This window comes from Sorex fumeus, unplaced genomic scaffold (genome assembly GCF_029834395.1).
Source record: "Sorex fumeus unplaced genomic scaffold, SorFum_2.1 ptg000037l, whole genome shotgun sequence".
NCBI lineage: Eukaryota > Metazoa > Chordata > Mammalia > Eulipotyphla > Soricidae > Sorex > Sorex fumeus.
This window is the reverse complement of record NW_026606094.1, coordinates 78,329,043-78,352,313: the sequence shown is the minus strand read 5'-3', so window position 1 is coordinate 78,352,313 and position 23,271 is coordinate 78,329,043. Positions and strand designations below refer to the sequence as shown.

Below are 23,271 nucleotides of genomic sequence, written 5' to 3'. Positions count from 1 at the left end.
GGAACGCCTTCAAGAGCTTCGAAGAAATAGCTAAGAGGATGAAGAACCTCCGGCTCCGGGCACATCTCTTTGATTCCACTGTTCTTCCTGCATTAACATATGCCTCAGAGACCTGGGCCCTATGTATTCAGGTCTCCCAAAGAAGAATAGAAAGAGCTATGCTTGGAATATCACGTTTCACTCAAGTGAGAGAAAGAATCCGGAGTTCTGACATCCGTCGACGATCAAGGATCAGGGACGCTGTCTCATTTGCCAAGTTGTCGAAAATCAGATGGGCTGGTCACGTAACGAGATTTAAAGACGACCGTTGGACTAGAGCTGTTACTGACTGGATTCCACGGCATTTCAAAAGACCGCGTGGCCGCCCACCTTCCAAATGGTCAGACTTCTTCGTCAAGATCATGAACAATCGGTTTGAGGCCCTTCATGTTCTCGGAGCGAAGAGATGCCATTGGGCTACACTAGCACGCGACAGGGACAAATGGAGACGTTACTGGCACCCGCTCGAGCAAATCAACGACTAACGGGAAGTTAAGTGATTAAGTGATAAGTGAATGTTCCAACACCATCTCTTCACCGTGCACATTTCCCACCTACACCCTCTTGTTTCCTCCTGCTGCCCATATACACACAACCTGCCTCTAAGGTAGGCTCTCTCTGTCTGTGTGTCTGTCTGTCTGTCTCTCTCTCTATCTTTTTCCCTCCCTCCCTGCCCTCTCCTCCTCCCTCTGTCCCCCCTTTTGGGCATTATGGTTTGCAGTACAGGTACTGAAAGGTTATCATGTTTATCCCTTTATGGGATTAGGAATAAATCCCATAAATGTCTATGGGATTAGGTGCTGAGAAGTGGGGAAGGAGGAAGTTCTATTGCTGTCTGCAGAAGAACTGTGCAAGCAGGGGAGATTCCAACTGGAACTGCCTTGAGGGACGTTTGGGGACTGCCAGGGAAATTACTGCGTCTGAAGAAAAACAGGGACGGGAACAGTGGGAGAGGAGACCAGGGTGACGGCAGGAGATGAGGTCATAAAAGACGCAAAGGCGAGGAGGACAGGGGCCACTGAGTGCTTCAGCACAGAGGACTGTCTGGCTCTTAGACTGGATAACGCTTGCCACATAGTGTTGAGAATCAGGAGGACCAGGTTGCAAATAGATCGATCTTTCAGCAGCCTCGGCGGGACAGAGATGCTGCTGGTCCGAACCAGGTGGTGGCAGTAGTGAAGAAGGGCTGGCTTGAGAATTTGCAGGTTCGACTAGAAACGGGTGGTGGACTCCCCGCCAATTGCGAAAATTAACTATCACAATTAAATTTAGTCGTAATTGATTAGAGGAAAATGGGGGGGGGGGGGGAGAATCGTATATTTCTGTCCCTCTCACAGTGCGCTGTTCCTTTGTTCCTGCATCCCAGCCCTCGCGTGCTGTCGCCAGGTTGAGCCGGGGTAGAGACTCCTTCGCTCTGTTAGCTGGAAGTGTGGGCGCGAGCCTAGACGAGCTTCGCAGGACTCCGTGCTCTCCCCTCCCCCCTTGGGCTCCCAAGGCCTTTCCAGGCCTTTAGAACCAAAGACAGCCGCTTTGGAAAGAGTCTGGTCTCCACCTTCCCCGAGGACAGCGAGACCTAAAGCTGCCTTCAGGCGCATCGGCTCGTTGCACGGTTCGCAGTTAAAATATGTAGTTATTAAGGCTTGTAGCCTTTACCATGACCGTGCTCAGCCTGATGCTGTTGGAACATTTTCGCGCCTTGAAAGTGAAAGGCGACGCAGGCAGGCTTTGCAGCGGGCCGCCAGTGATGCTCAGTGTGTGCCGCCGACCGCCGCCAGCCGGGACCCGGGGGAGGGGGGGGGAGGGAGAGGGGCCCGTGGGCGTCGCGGTCCGGCGCATGCGCACGCGGTGCACGCCGGGAGTTGTAGTTCCGTGCCCGGGCGGCCCCGCGCTAGCTTTGTGAAGCGCCGCGCTGGGCGGCGGCTCGGCGTTGCTTGGCGACGGCGGGGCCGCGTCACCCGGCGCCGAGGGACCGCTGGGCGTTCCTGCCCCTCCTGAGCCTAGCGGGGACGCGGCTCTGCTCCCAACCGCGTCCTCTCGGTCCACACCCGCCTGTCCCCGCCGGCACCTGCCTCGGAGCCCGCCGCCCCCGACGCGCCCCCCTTCCGAGCTCGCGGCGCCGGTGGGACCATGCTGGAGTCGATCCGCGTGACGGGTGAGGCGGGGGGCGGCGGCTTCGGGGGGGCTCTCGGGGGGTCGGGGCTGTCTGGGGTCAGAAGTCGGGGGCTCTCGGGAGGGCTCCGGGGAGGGCTCGGGGCCTGCCAGGGTGGCGGGAGCAGGTGAGCGGCCCCGCGACCCCGGGCGCCCCTCGCGTGTCTCTGACGCTGCGTGTCCGGGGCCCGTGTGGCCGTCATTAGGGCAGCTGCGTGCCCGTGTCCGGGGCCCGTGCGGGGACAGCAGAACGCGGCCGGCCTCAGTGGCCACGGCGCGTCCACGCGAGGCTCGCGGCGGTGGCAGCCCCCAAGCCCGCGCCTGTGCCGTGGTGGGCGGCCGCCCCCCCCGCACCCCCCCCCCCCCCCGCGCTCGTGCGGTTGCCGGGGGCCGCCCGTGGCTCCCGACTGCACTGACAACCCCAGAGGAATCAAGCAGTTTACAACTGGCGTTAGGTTTTGTTTGTTTGGGTTGGGGGGAGGTCACTCCTGCGATGCTTTGCTCTCATGGGTCACTCCAGGCGGGGCTGGGGGACCCCACGGGGTGCGGGGGGTCGCCCCGGCCGGGCACCTGCGGAGTGCCCTCGCTAAGGACTCCCTCTGGCCCCTGGCGTTAGATGTTGTATACACACCAGGCTTGCTTGTAGATGCTGTTCTGCACCGTGAAATCCGGCGGGCACTTGGGATAATTTAAAGGGCCCTGCGTTTCTAAACCCCAGGGGCACCGGCCGGAGTGACGCTTCTGGCCGCGCGCCCTGCGCCCTGCAGCAAGACCCGCCAACCAGATGCCCGCAGCACCCTCTGCCCGGCCCCGCGGCGCCCCAGCCCTGACGACCGGAAAACGTCCCTAGGCAGCGCGGGTTCCCGGAGGGCACCTTCCCCCTTCCATTTGAGTCACTGCCGTGGAGAAAAATATAGAGTCAGGCAAAGTACAAGCAAAGGTCTTGGAGCCATTGGCTGAGATCAACCCCCGCCCCCACCCCTCCCCGAAGTGTAACTCTGTAGAGAAAGAATGCAGTTAGAGTAATACTAAAAAGTGGGCGTTTGAGAAATGCTTGTGATGTAGTGGACCCCAGCTCCCCACTCATAGGTCACTGGCAAAACGGTCATCAGACTAACTCTGCAGTGTCATACACGGAGATCATTTAGCAGTGTATTTCTATGTATTAAAATTTAGATATTCATGACCTGGAGAGGTAAGACAGCCGGTAGGACACTTCCCTTGTATATGGACGATCCCAGGTTCCATCGCTGGCAACACATAAGGTTTCCTTGAGCAGAGAGACAGGAGTAAGCCCTGAGCACGTTGGGTTATGGCCAAAAACAAAACAAAAAACAAATTCATATAGTCACTTGAGATTATTCAAGTATAACTTTTTACATTTCCTCCTGGGGGAAAGGATTGGGCCACACCCAGTCTGGTTTACCCTGGCTCAGCATTCAGGAATTATCCCTGATGGTGCTCGGAACCGAATGTTCTGCTGGTGGTCTGAACCAGGACCATTAGGATTCAGGCATGCCTCTTCATCCCTGTACTGTCTGACCCAAATTTACAGGTTCGTTAAAATAACCTGTCAAGTCATTTTTTAAACTAGCTTTTCTTTCTTTCTTTCTTTCTTTCTTTCTTTCTTTCTTTCTTTCTTTCTTTCTTTCTCTTTCTTTCTTTCTTTCTTTCTTTCTTTTTCTTTCTGTTTTTTCTTTTTCCCTCCCTCCCTCCCTCCCTTCCTTCCTTCCTTCCTTCCTTCCTTCCTTCCTTCCTTCCTTCCATCCATACTTGACTAGGTGAAATAGTTCTAGAACCCTATAACCAGCATTTCCACTGGCAGAACAGAAAGCTGAGTCTGGACCACAGGCACTGCGGAGGGGCTGCCTGAGCACACCCTGGCCTGGCCAACCCTCTCTCCTGCTGGGCAGCTAAGCAGCACCAGGTGCTCTCACTGATGGTGCAGTGAGAGACTGATGGAAATAAGGCACTTCCACCTTTAAAATAGTTATAGAATAAACCTTTATTTCAGAACGGAAGCCATCACTTCCTATATACTATTGTAATCATGCTTGATTTATCCTCATCTAAACATTACATGCTTGTAGAACTGTTAATATAAGAATAAAGATAAGAGTGTGCTTTGCTCTTCAAAATGGAATCAAATCAGAAGTTTGTTATCTTAGCACTTTTTAGAGACGTTAGTCAGCTATTCGAACACCACTGAAGTGTTTCTGAAATGCAGACTTTACTTACTGTTAAGTTTACCTTGAAAATTCAAATTTAATAATTCTAAATATTTCCCCATTTGCACTATTGAATGGAGTCTGTAGGAGCTGTATGTAATCTTGACTATAATAGTGATGGTAGTTAACAAAAACAATAGTAATGATATATAACAATAGTTAACAGGGGCTGCTGACTACAAGCCACTTCTGTTTCAGCACTTAACATACATTTTGTTTTATTTGTTTTGTTTTTCCCCTCCATGTCCCCCAGCAGCTCCTACATAAACTTTTTAAATCCCCATATCAATACTTTAAATTATGTTGAATTCGAATACAATTTTACAGATAAAGGATAGCAGAACAAAGTTGGTTCTTGGCTGATATATTATTTTAATTGTAAATAATTAATTACTTGACCGTGCTTATCTAATTTGAAGTATTTATCTTCTTTTAGTATTATTTTATTTATTCTTCCTTCTGTTTATTATTAAGCAACCATCAATTTAAAAAAATTTTTTTAGTGAAACACCATGAGATACAGTTGTAGACTTACAAATTTTTGTACTTGGGTTTCAGTTATACAATGATTGAGTACCAATCCCTCCACCAGTGCCCATTTTCCACCACCACTGATCCCAGTATCCGTCCCACCCCCCATCCCTGCCCATTCCACCCTGCCTCTGTGGCAGGGCATTCCCCTTTGTTCTCTCTCTCCTTTTGGGTGCTGTGGTTTGCATTGAGTGGCAATCATGTTCAATCTATAGCAGCATGCATCTCCCATCCTGGGAGGATCCTCCCAACACCCTTTGTTTGGTGCTCCCTTTTCTATCTGAGCTGCCTTTTCCCCTAGCATGTGTGGCTGGCCTCCAAACCATGGAGCAAAATTCCTAGTACTAATCTCGGCCATTCTTGGGTGTTAGTCTCCTATTTTGTTACTTTATGTTCCCCAGATGAATGCAATCTATCTATATCTATCCCTCTCTTTCTGACTCATTTCCCTTAGCATGATACTTTCCATGTAGTACCACTTGTATGTAAATTTCATGACTTCATCCTTTCTGACAGTTACGTAGTATTCCATTGTGTAGATGTACCAAAGTTTCCTTAACCAGTCATCTGTTCTAGGGCACTCAGGTTTTTTCCAGATTCTGGCTATTGTAAACAGTGCTGCAGTGAACAAACAAGTGCAGATGTCACTACGGCTATACTTTTTTTGCCTCTCTGGGGTATATTCCCAGGAGTGGTATAGCTGGGTCAAATGGGAGCTCAATTTCTAATTTTTTGAGAATTGACCATACTGTTTTCCAAAAGGGCTGAACCAGTCAGCATTCCCACCAGCAGTGAAGGAGGGTCCCTTTCTCGCCACATCTGCACCAACACCAAAGCAACCATCATTTTGTAGTATAAAACGATCTGAGGTTCTCAGACTTCTTAAATATTAGGAATCAATATGAAATCACAATTTTATGGGTTCAGATTTGTTGAATAGTATTTTCCATCAGACCCTGTTTCTTGTGATTTAATCTTCATTTCATATAGTCACCTTACACACTCCTGGTTCTGAGGCACTGAGAATTCAGTGAACAGTGTTCTCTCCTCCTTTCTTTCTAATGGAACTGAAGAACTGAGGGGTTAGTGATGGAGCTGACATTACAGAGAGGTCATTGAGAGAACTAGGAAAGAGAGCCAGGCATCTGGGATCTTTTTCTCCTGTTCTGGACATAAAATGAGCTTTCATTGTGTTGGTAATTTTAGTACATTCTCCTACTGTCAATATGCTGAGTATCAATGATTATGTACTAGTATTTCCCTTCTTTCCCCTTCAGTAAGGGTAACTGAGTTGGGGTGAAAGGTTTTATTGTTTTCTTTGTTTTTTTGGGGAGTAAGGCTATAGTGAAATAGAATTCTATTGACTAAGATGTAACATTATATAGTGACTAAATTGAACTTGTCTTGTAAGGAAAGTTTATTATTATTTTCTCTTTTAGAAGTGCCATGGTTTACTGTTAACTGTGGTGGGTTATGCATGTAGTGTTCCAAAACCACACCCTCTGCCAGAGTGTCTGCCTCCCTCCACCATTGTCTCAGGGTGCCCTCCACCCCCTAACCCCCTCACAGAGACTATTTCCATGTCAGAAAATACTGTTTGGGGCTACATCCAGTAGTGGTCAGGGTATGTTCCCTGTGCTTTGGGCTTGCTCCTGGTGGTGCTTTAGTGAATTTTGGGATGTTGGAGATTGACGCCAGACTTCCCTCATGCAGAGCGTGCCCTCAGCCTATTGACCTGTATCTTTAGAACTAAGATATTATTACTTTAAAAAATTTGTATTTATTGTGTATTCAAAAAATAAATACAAAAGCCATCGGCGGCTCTCTCTCTCTCTCTTGCCACCTTTGTTAGGTGGTTTTGCGCTGCTTCCCCCACCCCGGAAGGTCGATGGCAATGGGTGGATGAAGGAGGAAATGAGGGCCAGACTGGTTGGTCTCAATTGCAGTTTATTCCAATGTCCTCTCCATTCTCTCCATTCTCTCCTGATTTTCCTTCTGAATTCTCCTGGTTCTCCCCCTAATCTTCCCCTTCCCCGATCCCCCTCATCCTCCTCTTGGATCTTGCTCCTTCATACTTCTCCTTCCTGCTTCTGCCTGCCCCCAGCCCACTCTTACAACCTTCGTTAAATTCCAAAGCATGAGGGGTTATGTGTAACAATTACACATAAGGTGTTGTCATACAATCAACAGATGTAAGCTCCTTTCCTAGGGGGAAGCTTCTTCTAGGACAGATTCTCATCTAGCAAGACGACTAGCCTAAGGGCAAAATATGAGTGTGTTTCTCCTCTCGTTAGTCCAACAAACATATAAACATTCATAATATTAGTCATTTTGTATGGACACAGTAAGAGATACGTTAAGCTTATAGATGACTTTCCTGGGGCCATCTTGCTATAGATCTCAGACTCTGCTCAGGCCAGATTAGTCTTTTCTAACTCTAGCAGGGTCCTAATTCAGTTGTTACTTTTGTATCATGACAGAATTTGTCTATGATCATTCTCTTAATTTATAGTTAAGTATTGTGGCGCTTTGGCCTGGCCCATTTCAATGCCAGGGTGGCTCACAGCTTGCCCTGGGTCCATCTAATCCCTCATTGGGACCCTACTTTTGGGGTGCTAGGAACTAAAAAGGGCAACTGAGGCTTAAGTTAAGAAAGCAGATGCCCAGGAGTGAAAATTATTCGGAGTCAATTAACTTCTAGTTATAAAAGCATAGCATTAACTGTCTTCCTGAGTCTATACAAAAAGGACATTGCTCTGAAGTAATTATGCAAAGGACATAAAGAGAAGGAGAAAAGCAACATTTCATTCACAAATATAAAATCATAGATTTCTGAGGAATCTGACCTTATATGTTAACAGAGTCTCATTAGGGGGGAAAGGTAATAGACCGGTTGGGGAAGAGAACAGGAAAGAGTTTACAGATAAACACAGAGGAATGGAAGTGCCTCAGGAGCACTGTGATAAACCTAAGCTTCCTGTGGCAAAGGAAACAGGACATACCAATGTTATCCTAAAATGTTTAGAGCTATGTTACAATAAATACAAAGGATGGAGGTGCTTCGGGACCTTTGTGATGGGTATTACTCAGTAAACCTAAACTCCTTGTGGCAGAGGAGAAACCACCAACCAATGTTATCCTACAATTTATTATTTCTTTTTTTGGCTTTTTGGGTCACACCCAGCAATGCACAGGGCTTACTCCTGGCTCTGCAATCAGGAATTACTCCTGGCGGTGCTCAGGGGACCATATGGGATGCTGGGAATCGAACCTGGGTTGACCATGAAAACGCCCTACCGTCTCTACTATCGCTCCAGCCCCCTGAAATATTATTTTTGAAACATTCTTTTTCTCCAAAAAGATAAGTTACTTCCACAAAAAGCATATTTGTGCTTTAAAAAGTTTTAGGGGTACAGGGCTGTGGCACAGAAGGCTGACCCCAGTTTGCTCCCTAGCACCACGGATGGTCCCCTGAGAACCACTGGAAAAGTTTCCTGAGCAACAGAGCCAGCAGTAAACCTTGAGTGACTGCCAGGTACGACTCAAAATTTAAAAAAAAAATTTAATGAACAAAATGTTTTAACTTTTTTTTTGAGGGGGTCACCCAGCAATGCACAGGAGTTACTCCTGGCTCTGAACTCTAGAATCACTCCTAGTGGTGCTCAGGGGACCATATGGGATGCTGGGAGTCGAACCTGGGTCGGCCACGTGCAAGGCAAATGCCCTACCCGCTGTGCTATTGCTCCAGCCCCCAAGGGTTTAACTTTTTAAGAAAAATAAATTAGGAGAACTAGGATGCTTTTTGAGGAAATCTTACCACACTTTTATTATGTTTTTATACATGTTTTAAAATAGTATTTTCTTAAGCAGATATTTAAAATGACTGAAAGAGTTTTCGGGGGGGTGAGGTGTTGTTGTTTTGGTGAAACTTGCTTAGAATGATGTGAGGAGAGAAAAAGATGGGAAATACATGTTCAATAGAGAACAGGCTTTTCCAAAGTGGAGCAAAGCAAGCAAGATACACGTTTGAGGGAGAACATGGGCTTGAAGAGCAAGCCATTTTCGGGTTTTTAATGCTTTTTAATGTAAGTAACAAAGAATTTGGGCATGACTCTGAGAAGCTAACTTGTCCCTCTCTTGTGTGGAAGACCACCTGCCCCACTTTCGTGAGCGTCATAGAATCTCAGCAGTCAGCAGCACTGGCATTTATGAACGATACTGTTGGCATGCCCAGGTCTTACTCATCCCAGTAAGTAAAGTAAAGGCCCTCCCATTGTTCATCGATTTGCTCGAGTGGGCCCAGTAACGTCTCCATTGGAGACTTTGTTGTTACTGTGTTTGGCATATCGAATACTTCACGGGGAGCTTGCCAGGCTCTGCTGTGCTGGCGAGATACTCTCGGTAGCTTGCCAGGCTCTTCGAGAGGGGCGGAGGAATCGAACTCTGGTCCGGCCATGTTGGCTGCGTGCAAAGCAAATGCCCTACCGCTGTGCTATCGCTCCAGCCCACTCATCCCAGATGGAGCTTAAACAGATGAATGCCAGGCCTCTCCGGGATAATTAGCCAGGGAGCTGAAATGCTGGAGCTCCTGGGTAGAGGAAGTCTGTCCTGCACAAACCATCGCCCCTCTCCCTCTCACCTGCCTTCTCTTCCATGAGTGTTTTTGCAATGTTTTAAAATTGTTATTTTTTTTAATATCCCGAAATGTGTAGGTTGTTTATGATAGGACAAAATGACAAATTTAAAAGTTTCTGTACTTAATGTTAAAATGAAAGAGCACAGGGCTCTTTGGTCCTAGAACCACTGAGTATTGGGACCAAAGAAGACGTTTTTACATTAGATAGTCTTTTTATTTAAAAAAAAAAAAAGGAAAGAAACATAATGTGCATGTAATAAGCACAAACCAAGAATTTTCCAGAATAGTTTTATTCACAGGTTTTAGTTTGCTGTAACTTTCCCCTTTTAGAATGGAGACCAGATGAAAAAAGAACCTGCTGACCTCTCTTTAACCTTTCTGGCCCTGCTAAGTCCTTACTTTTCTAGACTGGTGACACCCGTGTGCTGATCTCAGGGCTTCTCCCTTTTCCTCAGGTGTCTATTTCAGCTGTGGGGTCATTTCAGGGAAGCCCATTGTGCTGGGTTACTTGGATATTCCCAACTTATCAGTTTGACCATCCATTGTTGATACTTAATTCCAAACCTCTGTGACCCATCAGCATGTGAGAAATGTTTTGTTTGTCCTGTTTATTTTCTGCTGGTTAAGTCTTCATTTCCTGAATGACTTCTCTGTGCAGTCAATCCACTGTCAGCATTGACCTTGTGCAATCTAGCTTCTACTTCTTACCTTGACTGGAGTGAGTGTACATTTCATACAGTCCTGTATGTTCAAACCTCGTTACCTTTTAGACATCAGAATTTAATTTTATAGTTGGCATAGAAAATGTAACAAAAGAAGGGTTTTTTTTTTAAGTAACTCCCATATTTGAATTATTTGCATGGTATTTCTTTACTCCACACCCATGACTTCTGGGCTTTAAAATTGTTATTTGGCAGTTTCTATGCCTCAACAATACTTAGTAACATAGTTTTGTTATAGGGGAAAATGCTATGTATTGAAAGTTAAGTTTAACATAATCTGCAACCTCTTTGTGGAACACACTGGTAGTATACCTTACAGTTGTCTAGGAACAACCCAGTACCCCTAGACATGGCTAAGTGTCATATAATTAGTAATTTGCTTCATCTGGTGTTTGTTCTTTCTTTTGTTTTGATTTTGTTTATTAACACAGAAAAGCTTCACTGGCCTGAGCAAGAATTTGCTAAGAAGTCTGTTCTAAGTGCCGAAGACTCATTGGTCATTGACAGCAAAAGAAACAATTCACATTTATCTCCTGGAATACTTAAGGACATTTTCACAACTGGAACCAGTAGTTACAATGTCCTACTACAGAGCAAAGAGGAGAAAAAGCACCATTCACAAAAACAGTCTTCCTCCAACTACTCCAAAAGATGTAGAAAACCCAGCAAATCTAGCTCTTGTTGTAGTAAAGATCTGTGCAGGATGAAAGACCCACTGCCTCTGCTGAGCAGTGGCACCTGGTACTGCCTGGAAAGGCAGCCTGCTGTTTTTGTCACTGGTTCAGTGTCAAGTCTTGTGAAGTTCACGCATGATATCTCTGTTACAGGAAACAGCATAGTACTACCACCTAAACCCAAAACCAAGGCCAGGCAGCTCCATTTCTCCACCTTTCTGAAGCCAAAACCACAGCCTCAGCTAGCTAGAAGTTTTGAAAAAGAAGACTTTTCTGGGAAGAGATTTTGTATACTTACTGCAATAAAGCCTTCCAACCTGGAGAAAGAAAAATTGAGGTTCTTCAAGTCTGACTATGCCTACAACCCTCAGTTTGAATATGCTAATCCTTCCCTGCCAAGTGTGCTAGCCAAGCACAGCCAAGCTTCTGACCGATTTCTTAAGCAGGTAAGGTCGCTTTAGTTGTGTTATTTCTATGCAATTAAAACAATTATTTTCTATATCATACGCAAAACAAGACATGAGAATGTCCCAGTATCTCCCACCTAGGACAGACAAATCTCCAGAGTGACAAGAACTCTCCAGGTAAGTGCCATAACCTCTCTGCAGATCGCTTGGGAGCAGTTAAAATCCATACCCTGCGATGCACACATTGCGGCCAGAAGCATCTTTATTAGCAGTGCTCGAGAGTCAGGTTCAAACCTGCTCATGTCTCACATCATGTACCTGGTGGTCAGCACCTGCATTAGGCACTGTGCCTGTGTTCTCTCTGTGGCTGAGCCTTGCTGCTGAGGTGGAGCCCTGAGGCCCGTCTGGAGTTCCAGCCCACTTCGGCTCCTGCTCTAGGTAGTTTGGGGGCCAAGGCTTGATTGTTGTCCATGAATCTTTTTTCAAGCATTACTAAAAACCATTAGTTCATGTCAAGAATTTAAGCGCTCCTTGACAGAAGACAATACTCAGATTTTTCCCTTCAAGCTGAATGAATTGTGATAAAAAGTGTTCTGAGCAGCAATTTCCAAATAACTCTATTTGGACACTTTGCACACACCTTTTCCACAAGTGTTTGATGAGGTTGCTCTATACTTGCAGGCTGGGGCACAGTGTTCTGACTGTTCGCAGCAGACTGCTTCATCTGGGTTTGTACAAGGAGTCAGGTTCGACTTAATTTTTGTCATGATTGAAAATTTTTGGGCTATGTATAACTGCATGCCCCATTTGCCTGTGGTGCTTGGCTCAGATGTACATTTTTTTTTTTTGCAAAATACAATTCTTTGGATTTGTGCCAGAAGGTGATTTGTTGTTTAGCACAAGGAACATGGAACCTGACCAATCTTTCAAAGCTAATTTTTATTTGTCTTACTTTCTATTCTTTATTGTTAGGGAGAAAACTGCTTTCATTTTTTTAAAATTGAATCACTGTGAGATACAGTTATAAAGCTTTCATGATTTGAGTTTCTGTCATGCAATGAGCGAACACCCATCCCTCTACCAGTGTACATTTCCTACCACCTATGCCCCCAGTATCTCTCCCGCCAACCCCACCCCATCCCATCCCCTGCCTCTATGGCAGGCACTTTCCTTCTTATTCTCTCTCTACTTTTGGGCTTCGTGGTTTGCAATTCAGATACTGAGAGGCCATCATGTTTGGTCCTTTGTCTACTTTCAGCACACATCTCCCATCCCAAGTGATCCCTCCAACCATCATTGACTTAATGGTCCCTTCTCTACCCCAGCTGCCTTCTTCACCAGCTCATGAGGCAGGCTTCCAACTATGGAGCAATATTCCTGGCCCTTGTGTCTGCTGTCCTTGTGTCTTAGTCTCATGTTATGTTATTTTAGCCCAGTGGTTACTTTGTGATAGCTTGCTTCCATGTTTTGGGATGGCTTTTTTATTTAAATGGGTTGAGATTTTGCTGATCACTGATAAAAATGTCACCTATTGTTTTAGCCCTGTTTTGGTCGGGGTCTATTTTCAGAGGGTAGAAGGGTCTCCCAGGTAGTGCTTGGATGCCCAGGGACCCCTCCTGACAATTCTTGGCCTTCCAGGCCTGTGGATCAGTGCTGGGCCCAAGAATTCAGGCTGGGCATTGCTCAGGCCCCATGGTGCTGAGTATTACCTGGGCCACCCAGTCGTGCTCAGTGATCTCCGGCACAGCATCCAGCAGGATCCAGGGGACCATAAGGTTCCCCGTATTATCTCTTCCACCTGTGTTTTCCCCATTTTTGTAATTATTTGGTGATTTTTTATTTGGGGACCATATCCTGTAGTGCTCAGGTCTTACTCCTTGCTTTGCATTCAGAGATGAGTGGGACTCTGGACCATATGGCATGCCAGGGATTAAACCTGGGTTGTCCTGTGCAAGGCAAGCACCCTAATGGCTGTACTATTGCTCCAGCTGCCATTTTGTGATGGAAAGGGGGGGGGGGTGGGAATTAAAATTGAACAGACTTTGACTCATTTGAACTTTATGATAATTATCAAGTACTGTGTGACCTTTGACCCATTAGTGCTGAGAGTGATAATAGATCTATTTATAAATCTTCTTCAGTTTGGATCTGCCCCAAATGAGAATGAGATCTTCTACCCTCAGGTCAGACTGAGTGCTCTCTTGTTCCCCGTGGCAGCTGGACAGAGGCAGGTGGCACTGGGACCCTGCTCTCACTGTTCAAACTTTCCCCACTGGTAGCCCTGTTCCAACAGAGGTTCTTCCATGGACCCAGGTACAGATGGATAGGAGATGAACTGTTAATATTTTAAAACAAACTTCAAGATGTTTTTGGTGACCTTCCCACATTGTCTGGTGGCTCACAGGTTAAGAGACCGGGCTCTAGAGCAGGGTTCCCTGGCTTATTTGGCCTTCTGCCCCCTTTTCAGAAAAGGGGGGAAAATCACTCTTCTCTGAGCAAACAAACATCGGGTACCCCTGCCTGTACTCGAATATACTGTTGCCTCCCCAACCCCCATTGTTCCAGCACCCCTAGGGAGCAATAATGCCTGCTGTGGGGAAGCACTGAGAGAGAACATCGACACTTGTGCTCCCTTAGACTAATGAAGAGTGCCAGGGATCCTTGCTAGCTGACTTATGCTCAACCCAAGTCAAGTCTGCTGTGTAACCACCTTAGTCAGCACAGACCTCCACAGAAAATGCCTGTTCAGCCTTGAGCCATGGCCAGATCAGACAGCAGCAGCTCCCTGGAGGCCAGGACTCAGAGACAGTAGTGTTTCTGGGCTGGGACTCAGAGACAGCGGCGGCTCAGGGCGGGACTCAGGAGTATGCAGTGAAGGGTCAGGGTAGTGAGCTCCGCAGGCCCCTCTTGTCAAGCCCCACTGACAGCGTCTTGGGTTTCTGATCTGGCCCCTTCTGGGACAGGTAGTCTGTTGTTAGCGCATGACCCAAGCCTTCTCAGGCCACACAACCACACTAAACTTCTCAGCAACAGACGAGTCAAAGCAGTGCTTTGGCTACAGTCGTTCCATCCCTGGCTGAGGGATGGCCGAGTTCACCTCATCTTCCTAGTGTGGCCGGGGAGTTCCTCAGCATGCGTGAGGTCTGGAATCATCCCCGCGCGGCACAGCCCAGCACATGGGCACCATTGAAATTGGACCTGAGAATCTGTGGCTTGGCTTGGGTTTGCGGGAAAGAGCATAGTATATCCTGCTTTGTGGATGCCGAGGAAGGATGTGGGGTTCCTTTTGACCACTAAGTGAAATTGTTTTTCCAAGCAAGTGAGATTTCTCTAAGCACAAGCTCTACTGGACTTTTTATTTATTAGTTTTGGTTTGGGGGCCACACCAGAACCAAAGCCAGAGGTGCTCAGGGCTTACTCTTGCCTCTGCACTCAGGGGTCATTCCTGGTGGTGCTCAGGGGACCAAATGGGATGGGTGTTGAGTAATCAAAACTCCAGTGGCCACATGCCAGGCAAGGGCCCTGCCCACTGTACCACTGCTGCGACCGTCTTTCTTACTTGCAGAGTAGAGCTGTGAAGGGAATGTTCACACAGGGAAATCAGGGTGGGAGCAAGATTGTGTTATCTTAAATTCAAGTGTCAAGTTTAGATTTTACTTTATAATGTAACTTTAGAAAGATGTGAAGTGCTTATCGTCCAGTAAAACGGATACTTTGAGAATAAACAAAGAGCTCTTTCCCAGAGCTCTGTCATCCTCCTCCTGCATCTGAGAATCTGCAGCTCAGCAGCAGACCTTAGCAACAAAACAAGGCTGTTTGCATGAGCAGCTAATCCTCTGGGATTTACACATTTACAATAGTAATTTTTACAGCAATCTCCAAAGCTGTAGCTTCCTGGGGAAAGCATAGTTGAGATAGCTCTGATAAGGAAATCGAGATCATCAGGAAATGTATTATAAGCAAGGTCCTCACCCAGAGTGCAAAGCTGGAATTTTGTACAAAACACATTTTTTGTCTTAATAAGATATTAACAGTGAAACTCTCAATTTCTTATATAAAATTATTATAGTTTATGTGGGGTTTAAAGTGCAAGATTGGAAGGGAGGTTGGTGAGAGGGAAACTGGGGACATTGGTGTAGGAAGTGGACACTGACAATGGGATTGGTGTTAGAATATTGTGTGACTGAATACAAATGTATTCTGAGCAACTTTGTGAGTAACAGTGCCTCAAGATAAAAGAGAATGAAGGAAGGAGAAAGGAAAGGAAGGGAGGGAGGGAGGGAGGGAGGGAGGGAGGGAGGGAGGGAGGGAGAGCAGCCGGAATGTGTTGTTGTATTTTGTTTATTTTTGGTTTGGGGCCACACCCACAGAGTTTAGGGACTAGGCCCAGCACAGGGCCTAGGGGTGCTCCTGGGACTGCCCCAGGGACCAGGTTGTGTGGGAGATGAAACTCCCTACTGCAGAGCTGTATCTCTGACACAGTTGCTACTGCTTTATTTTTTCACCTGATTTTCTCATTTGGTCCAGTTGCCTTGGCCTTGCTGCATTGCCCAGCCTCTCCCCGGTGTGGTGCTGGGTGTCCCCCTGTGTGCCTATGCTGCTGGGCTGCACACAGTAGAGCTGCAGGCTCCCCAGGAGCACTGTGACTGAGAGCAGGGACCGAGCCTGGACCCCACACTGGCACGTGCTTCCCACTGAGCTGTTATCTGGGCTCCCTTGTTAACTTTTAAAACATGTTTGGTGTTTATAGCCTCATAAACACCATAGCCTCATACTTTCTCAAAAATATTGAGGGGTCATAGCCTCATACTTTCTCAAAAATATTCATTCCCGGGCTGGAGCCATAGCGCAGCGGGCAGGGCGTTTGCCTTGCACGCGGCCGACCCGGGTTCAATTCCCGCATCCCATAGGGTCCCTCGAGCACTGCCAGGAGTAATTCCTGAGTGCAGAGCCAGGAGTAACCCCTGAGCACCACTGGGTGTGATCCAAAAAGAAAAAAAATTCATTTCCATCAGGATCATCCTTTAACAATTAGAATAAAAGGTAAAAGGCCCTCCCGTTGATCGTCGATTTGCTCGAGCGGGCCCAGTAACGTCTCCATTGGAGACTTTTGTTGTTACTGTGTCTGGCATATCGAATACTCTCGGTAGCTTGCCGGGCTCTCCGAGAGGGGCGGAGGAATTGAACTCGGGTCGGCCATGTTGGCCGCTTGTAAGGCGAACGCCCTACCCGCTGTGCTATCGCTCCAGCCCAACAATTAGAATATTGCTTGACATTAATACATTGCTTGACATTTCAGCTTGGCTGAAAAAACTGCTGTTTACCCTAAACTTTTCTTTATTATTTAGTATTAATGGCAGTTGGGGTGGAGAGAGAGTGTAGGGCTGGGTGGAATGTGTGATACTCAGGTCTTGCCTATGGTGCACCCTGGTTCAGTTCCTGCAAGAGCCCCCAAGTACTGCTGGGAGGACCCCTGAACAGAGTCAGCAGCAGTCCCCAGCCCTTCCAGAAGAGGCCCAAACCATCCTCCACTGCCTCCCCCCATGCAGTTAGTGGCCCCATATTGTCAAGGATAGCTAACGGTTTTCTTTTAATTATTATTTTTCTAATAACAAATCTCAGAGGTATTTAAAATGGGGAAAAAGATGGGCCAGAGAGATGGTGCAGTGGGTAAGGTGCCTTGCAGACCACCCATCCAGGGTCAGTCTGTGTCCCCTCCATGTTGTCCCCCTGAGTACCACCAGAAGTGATCCCTGAGCATGGAACCAGGAGTAAGCCCTGAGTACCTCCAGGTATGGCCCCAAACCAAACCAAAACATGGGGAAAAGGGTCCAGACAGGTAAAACGGGTTAAGTGCATGCCTTGCAGGGGCCCACCTGAACAGTGCCCACTATAGCTCTGCAGTACTGCTGGATGAAACCCCGGGGAGTCCCAAGCATGGCCCGGCCCTGCGGCCCCTGGGAAAATATACAATCAAATAGGGAAAGGGAAAGAACTCTAACATAATAGTCACACACACACACCATAGTGTTCTGTGACCTAGCACTGCATTTTTAATTATAGGATTCAGAAAGTCAAAGTAAATACCTTGATGGACTAGCTTTGTTATGTTAAGAAATCTGATTTTCGCCTTCCTAGTTAGTAAACTAGAGTGTCTCAGGGGTCATAGCCTCATACTTCTATCTGGGCAGGGATCACAAATGATTGCAGCGAGTTGACAAGAGAGTGTAGAAGACTTGGATTTTATATGAAGCCTTGTAATTCGCAAATATTGACAGCTAAATCAATTAGACAAGCAGAGGTTTTCAGGCCAGTGTAAATATGCCTGTTGGCCACATTTAGGTTGTAGGCCTGCCGCTTGTGATTTGCCAGATTGCTTCATTTCTTTGTTAGATGCTGTGATTAGCATAACACAAAACTCCAATGCAGTCCTCAGAGCATGGGCCTTGCTTTTATTGCTTTTAGAGCTTATAGTATAAATGCAATAAATGGTTAAAATACACACATCATAGATTAATACACTGTATTTATAGCAAAATGAGCATTTATCTCTTTCTTTGATGAAATTTTTTTTTGGAAATAAAATGTCTTCACCGATAGTAGAAACTACTAGCTCGTCTTAAAGGTAATAGTTTATCTTTATAGATCTCAAATCTATAGCATTTATCTGTCCAGCCAATAAAGGGCAAAGAAAGAAAGCCTCCCTGGGTGATAAAATTTTGTGTAAAGTAAATTTCAGACCTTTTAGATCATCCTAAAGTTGTTAGTTTTAAAAACTTGCAAAGTAGTTTTGTGTATTAGGGAGGAGATGCAGGAGGAGTTTCTTTGCTCTTGGGAGAGTGTATGGCCTTGGTGAGGGAAGTGCTTTGTCGTGACTGCGGGCTGTGCAGTCCTCGGGAGAGTGAGTGGCCTTGACGAGTGACACGTGTTGTTGTGATTGACACCTCTGGGGTCTGGATCCTTCAGGTGGCTTACCTACAGCATGAGGCTAGCTGGCTGCCTTTTCTCCAGAATGCTATAAGAGAAACATGTGTAGTACCAAGCCATGCCTGAATATCTTACCCTCAACCAGCTACCTCTGCCTTTTCTCTACTGTATTCTTTCATTTGTACAGTTTCCTTACTCCCCAGATCCTGCCCTATACATGAGGAATATGACTTCTGATTTTGGTTTGGGAGCCACACCCTCTAGTGCTCAGGAATGTCCTCTGGCTGTGGGGACCTCTGCGGTGCCTGAGATCCTAACCTCTTAACCCCTATACTATACTATCTCTGGCCCCAGAGTGCTTTATTTAGACACTGTGATTTATGTAGTTAAAGAGGTTTTCAGAAACACAATGTTCCCACCTCAATTTTCACAACCTTGTGCCCCCACCCCTCCCAGTGTCTCCAGGTTCCCTCCCATCTGACTCCTTGATAGACATGTTTGTCATTGTTGTAGTTTTGGTCCCAGGCTTAGAGGAGTGTTGGGTTCAGATGTACACAGATACTGCATCTCTCCACAACAGAGGGGCCCAAAGGTCTTGGCCCTTGGCCCTGTGTTACTTCCAGACCTCCTGTTTCTGCTCTCGTCTCCATTTCTCTCCTTTGGAATTTGTTTCTATAGTCTAGAGCCCGGCAAGCTAACAAGAGTATCTCACCCGCATGGCAAAGCCTGGCAAGCTACCCGTAAAGTATTCGATAATGCCAAACACAGTAACAACAAGTCTCACAATGGAGGCGTTACTGGGCCCGCTCGAGCAAATCGATGAACAACGGGAGGACAGTGCTACAGTGCTACAGTCTAGAGCCAGCATCTTGCCCACCTTTGCTACCAACAGAGGTATCTGAGTGTGACTGCTGCTCCCGTGTCTATGTGTGGCTATAATATAATTCCTTACCCAGTTTGTTTATAAGAAGCAATAGCCACCACTGACACATGCACTCAGAATTTGAAATTTTGCATTTTATTCAGAGAATCTCAAGTCTTTGTGTGTGTACATCACACAACTGAAGGAAGCCTTTTTAAGTTCTGAGTTACACTGTATGAGAAACAGGATGATAGAAGTTGGAAAACACAAAATATCGGTCCCCACGATTCATCACATGGTATCATCATTAAAGACTTGGAAGAATCTAATTTTGTTTCGTCTAATGTTTCCCAAGCTCGTTTGGCCATGGAACATTTTTTTTTGGTTGTTGGGCCACAGCCAGTGGTGCTCAGGTCTTACTATTGACTCTGCATTCAGCGATCACTCCTGGCAGTGCTCAGGGGACCATATGGAAAGCTGGGAATCAAACCTGGATCAGCTGCATGAAAGGAAAATGGCCTTCCCACTATGCTGTATCTCTGGCCCCTTGGAGCCTTGGTTTATAATTTTTTTATATTTTTTTATTGAATCACCATGAGACACAGTTACAAAGTTGTTTATGTTGAATTTCAGTCATATAATGTTCACCATTGAATATTTTTGACACCAATTGGAACCTTAAAAAAATTACATTAACTATTTTTTTTTCACAAGAAACAGGTTGGAAAACACTGACTTAATGAAATGGTATGATCTTCTAAATGTTATTCATTATTTGGGAACTAGGCAGAGTTCCATATAATAAAATTTCAAGACAAAACAAATATTTTTAAAGAATTTTTAAATGATTTTTTTAAAAGAATAGTTTTTGAAGGGAGAGGGTTGGGATTGGATGGAGGTTAAGCTAGTTACCTTAAATTAGAAAATAAAAACCCAGCAGTACTTAGAAATTTCTTGTAATTGTAATGGGAAATCAGCTACAGAAAATACATTTACAACCTCTTTCTCTTTTCCCCATCCCACTTCCCCTTTGCGCACTTGCTCTCTTCCTCCATGCCCCCACCCCCACCTCTTTAATTTTGTCCTCAAAACAACCTTCTGAGGTAAGCAGGGCAAAGATTTGTATCTCCACTGAGGAAGATAAAATGACATCCATCGATGGCATAGGAAGTAGCAGGGCACAGACTCAAACCAGATCTGCTGACTGCTGGTCTTTCCACAGCATCAGCCAACTCCTATCACACAGGTGTCCCCATTGTGTCATTTGTCACCAAGTGAGAAGGGAGACTGTTTTGAGCCCATGACTTTTGAAGTGGCTTGTGACTGATGATCATATTTCCGAACCACTAAGTAGTAAACATAGTCTGTAAGTAAACCCAAAGCAGACTGGGGAGATTTGGGATTGATTGCACTGTTACAGGGGCTTTTGGATTCCTTCTACTATTGCTTTTTCTTTTCTTTTTCTTTTTGGTTTTTGAGTCACACCTGGCAGTGCTCGGGGCTTACTCCTAGCTCTGTGGTCAGGATTTACTCTTGGTGGGGCTCAGGGGACCATATGAAGTACTGGGGATCAAACCCATGTAGACCAACCGTATGCAAGGCAAGTACCTGCTGTACTATAGCTCTAGTTCCTACTCCTTTTTCTGCTAAAGATAGAGTTCCCATTCCTCAGAGTTCACCAGTCTACAGGGTACAGGTTGGTGATTTTCAGTGTATCTAATATTCTGTAACTATAATCACTATTACATTCCAGAATGTTTTATCACCCTAGAAACTAAAACCCTATAATTATCAGCAACAATTTTATCATTTGTCATTTTCCAACCCTAGGCACCCTCCAGTTTACTTTCTCACTGAATTTGCTTATTCAGGACATTTCCTGTAATGGGGTCCAATGACTTGTGGTCCTGTGAAACTGTGAAACTGTTTCCATGATTGATCTGTGTGGTAGGATAGCAGTAATTTTTATTACTGATTAATAATCCATGCATTATGTTATATTTTATTCATTTATCAATTGATAGAAATTTGACTTGTTTCTATATTTTCTCTACGTGAATAATGCTTTTAGGAACAAATATGTTGTACAGATTTTTATGTTTTCATTGATACCCCTTATAGAGTCATAGAGTAATTGGTCACATGAAAACACCCTCTGAATCCCCCTCACAACTTTACATTCCAGCTAGCTGTTGATGAGGATTTCTATTTCTCCACATCCTTGGCCACTTTTGTTTTTGTAGCTGTTTTATTAGCTTTGAAATGATACATCATTGTGGGTTTGATTTGTATTTCTCTGTTGAGTAATGATGTTGAGCATTTTTTAAGTACTTATTGTTCATTTACATATTTTCTTTGGCAAACTCTCTATTCAGTTCCTTTGCTTTTTGTCTTTTTTCTTTGTTTTGGTGGTTATACCATCTTTTCTCAGGGCTTTCCCCGGCTCTGTGTTCAGGGATCACACCTGGCAGTACTGGGAGACCAGATACAAAGCCCAGGATGGAATCAGAACTGATCACATGTAAGACAAGCATCCTAACCCCTTGTGCTATCATCTCTTTGGCCCAGGTTTGATCCCTGGAATCCCATATTGTTCCCTAAACACTGCCAGGAGCAATTCCTGAGTGCAGAGCCAGGAGTAAGTCCTGAGCATCACTGCGTATAGCCCAGAAATAAACAACAAGAAAAGCAAAAGTGTATCTCTCTGTTCCATGCCTGTTTTTTTAATATCTTATTTGTCTTAGGTTATTTACTTAGAGAAATTATACATCTATTTATATATCTATTTATATCTATATATTTATATCTATATATATTTATATATCTAGTTTATAGAAATAACTAGAAATTATTTATATATCTAGTCTTATAGGGAATTTGCAAATTATCTTTCACATTCTGTGGGCCATCTTTTCACCATTTTCCTGGTGTCCCCATAATTGGACACTGCAAGAGTGCTGTGTATGTTTGGGGAGAAGGGTGCTCAGGCTTAACAACTCTGCATGTCCAGGGCTTGAATGCTCCTCGCATATCCCAGACACTCTCTCCCCCATCAGAGCATTTACCCTGACCTGACCACAAGGGCTTTCTTTAGTTTTCCTTGGGAAAGAGCTCACCTAAGGGCTCACTCCTGGCTCTATGCTTAGGGATAACTCCTGGCAGGGCTGAGGGGACCATATGTATGTCAGGGTCAAGCCAGGTCAACTACAGGCAAGGCAGATGTCCTCAATCACTATACTATCTCCCTGGTTCCCACAGAGGGTTTTATTTGGGGTGAAGTACAGTGTTCTATTGTTTGTACACTTAAGACTGAAAGTTCTATTTTGTTGTTATTTTTTTTTTAAATCATCTAGTTCAAGTTTATGCTGGTGCTGCTTTCTTAGAATTTTTTTTACTGTAGTTTGATCTGTTTTTAGCTTATTTCTAATATGAAATTGGAGTTTCAGCTATGTTCTTTCATATGGGATTCAGCTACATAGTTTTAAATGTGTTATTTAATTTCCCTGTACTATCTGTTGAAAAGAATTTCACTGTTCATCTTGGGCCTAGGGATAACTCTGGCAGAATGGGAGCTGCCTTGCTAGTGACCCCTTGAGCTGCTGCAGTGTGTGTGATCTCTGGGGCACAGACAGGCGTGTACAAGCACTGAGCTAACACTCAGCCAGAAGCACCTCTGCAAGCACACAGTTCAGATCTTCTTGGCACCAGAGACCACGGTGCAAACCCCAGTCAGATGGCAGCTCCAACTAGCACACAGCCCCAACCATAGCCTGACACATGTGGCCCGATCATAACAGAAGTGGCGGAGTGAAAGGGAGAGGAAGTAATTAGGCTTTTCTGAAGAGGAAGGATTCAAGGATGGATGAATTTGAGCAGAGATAATGTATTGAGTCATAATTTAACCAAGGATAAGATAACATGATTTTCTTTTTACCCCCAAAGTAAATAAAATTTTGGTAGCCTCCTCCAACTGGAGCAATAGCACAGCGGCTAGTGCATTTGCCTTGCACAGGGCCGACCCAGGTTCGATTTTTGTCCCTCTTGGAGAGGCTGGCAAGCTACCAAGAGTATCCCGCTTGCACGGCAGAGCCCAGCAA

At 45.5% G+C, this 23,271-nt stretch overlaps 1 protein-coding gene across 1 annotated transcript in view; it reads left to right on the top strand.

Moving 5' to 3' along the window:
* The first annotated feature begins 1,957 nt into the window (after positions 1-1,957).
* Positions 1,958-23,271, top strand: part of MATCAP2 (microtubule associated tyrosine carboxypeptidase 2) — a 34,228-nt gene continuing 12,914 nt past the window's right edge. The window contains exons 1-2 of the mRNA XM_056118403.1: positions 1,958-2,191; positions 10,736-11,424. Coding sequence (XP_055974378.1) covers positions 2,167-2,191; positions 10,736-11,424 — 714 coding nt within the window. The 5' untranslated portion in view covers positions 1,958-2,166. The remainder of the gene's footprint in view (positions 2,192-10,735; positions 11,425-23,271) is intronic.